General features: G+C 44.7%; 1 protein-coding gene across 1 annotated transcript; it reads left to right on the plus strand.

Moving 5' to 3' along the window:
• The first annotated feature begins 201 nt into the window (after positions 1-201).
• On the plus strand, positions 202-1,275 carry LOC121431298. The gene has a single exon (XM_041628808.1). It carries the CDS (start codon positions 202-204, stop codon positions 1,273-1,275), a length of 1,074 nt encoding a protein of 357 aa, XP_041484742.1.
• The last annotated feature ends 381 nt before the right edge of the window (positions 1,276-1,656 follow it).

A 1,656-nucleotide genomic window follows, 5' to 3' on the forward strand; every position in this document is an offset into this window, starting at 1 on the left:
CGACTTGTAGGTTGAATATTTACAATTTGCAGCTTGTTTATAAGAATCTGTTGTAATACTTAGTATTAATTCGTAGGTGAATTAGTAATTGTAATATATAGATATATTTTGTACAAGTTATCGCCAAGAGACTTCGGTAATATTTCATTGTCCCACCTCCTGTTGAACTTTTTGGAATACAAGTTTAAACATTAAAATAACATGCATAGGTCAAGGGACTATGACCATTACCATTCAAGTTCCTCCAGCGATGATTCCTCCCATATGTCAGATAAGTATCATCATCGCTGGTGGAATGAACGTGAAGTCTCAAGTAGATATGATAATTATTCAGATTCCCCTGAAAGGAGGAATTCTAGAGATGTAAAAAGAAGGTCGATGGAAGATCATGATATTTCCCCTCAACGTTCACGGCATTACCGCAACGCTCATTGCGATGCAGTAAGTCATGACAACGGCCAAGGGGAAAAACCCAAGGCTAACAGAACTAGGGATAACCTTGACAGATCCCATTCGCGCCACAATCGGAGAGATCGCTCCATTTCCCCACGGCATGATTACAGGGGAGATGATTATTCTAGCGAGACTCCATTGCGGGGCGAATGCGATCGTCATCAATATGATTCAAAGGGTGATCGTTATGAGTCTTCCCCTCGTCGCAGTAATAGACCGCATTACGAATCCCCATCAAGATACAGGGATGATTATTATTACGACAGTCATTACAATTCTCCATTGCGAGACAGGGATTTTTACCATTATTGTGATTACCCAAGTGATCACGATCATTCTCCTCCACGTCGTGGGAGACGTTACGAATCCTCACCCCACTCTTATCGGGATGATTATGATTGTGATCGTAACGAATCTCCAATCCGGCGTTGGGGCGATGATCGTGAATCACATTCGCCTAGGTATCGAAACAAACATAGATCTCCATCACCTTCTGAAGAAAGACGGAGGGGTGAAGAATATAGGCGGGATCCCCGAGAGAATCATTTTATGATTCAAGGATGCGAGGATGGGATACTCGTTTCTCTTCACCTGTTCGTCGTTCTCGATCACGATATGAAGAGCGGAAGGATGACGGGCATAGTTGGTATCTTCTTGGCGAATCATTTTCTGATTCTTCCAGGCAGGATGCTTCCTCCCCTTCATCCATCCGTTACTCAGAAAGGAAGGGTAAAGGCCAAAGGCAGTCTTCCCCTCGAGGATCGTTTTCTGATCCTCACCGGTGGAACACTCCCTCTCCTTCGCCCGTCCATTCTCGAGTAAGCACAGAGCACCCTAGCACATCTCATTCCCGAGTACGGAAGAATGAAGGACACCATGGTTCACCCCCTCGATCCTTTTATGATAATCAGTATGATCAAAGGCGTGAGACTCGGTCCCCTTCATCTTCTCGTCCTTCAAACAGCAATGGGTACTCAAGGGCTTCTTCATCTTCTGAAGAATGGGCAGTCGAAGACTGTAAACGGTTAACCCCGCAATCACCTCATGAGCGTTTGAGGGATACTCGTTCCCCTTCATCTGCCCATCTTCAGGGAATTAGTAATGGATACCAGAGTGATGTGAGTAGTGGTGTCAGCTCAGTGGCAACCTCAAAACCAAAGCAAACATGTCAAAGAGCAAAACCTTTGCCCTCTGTTACACACA

Source organism: Lytechinus variegatus, chromosome 17 (assembly GCF_018143015.1).
Source record: "Lytechinus variegatus isolate NC3 chromosome 17, Lvar_3.0, whole genome shotgun sequence".
In the NCBI taxonomy this organism is placed as follows: domain Eukaryota; kingdom Metazoa; phylum Echinodermata; class Echinoidea; order Temnopleuroida; family Toxopneustidae; genus Lytechinus; species Lytechinus variegatus.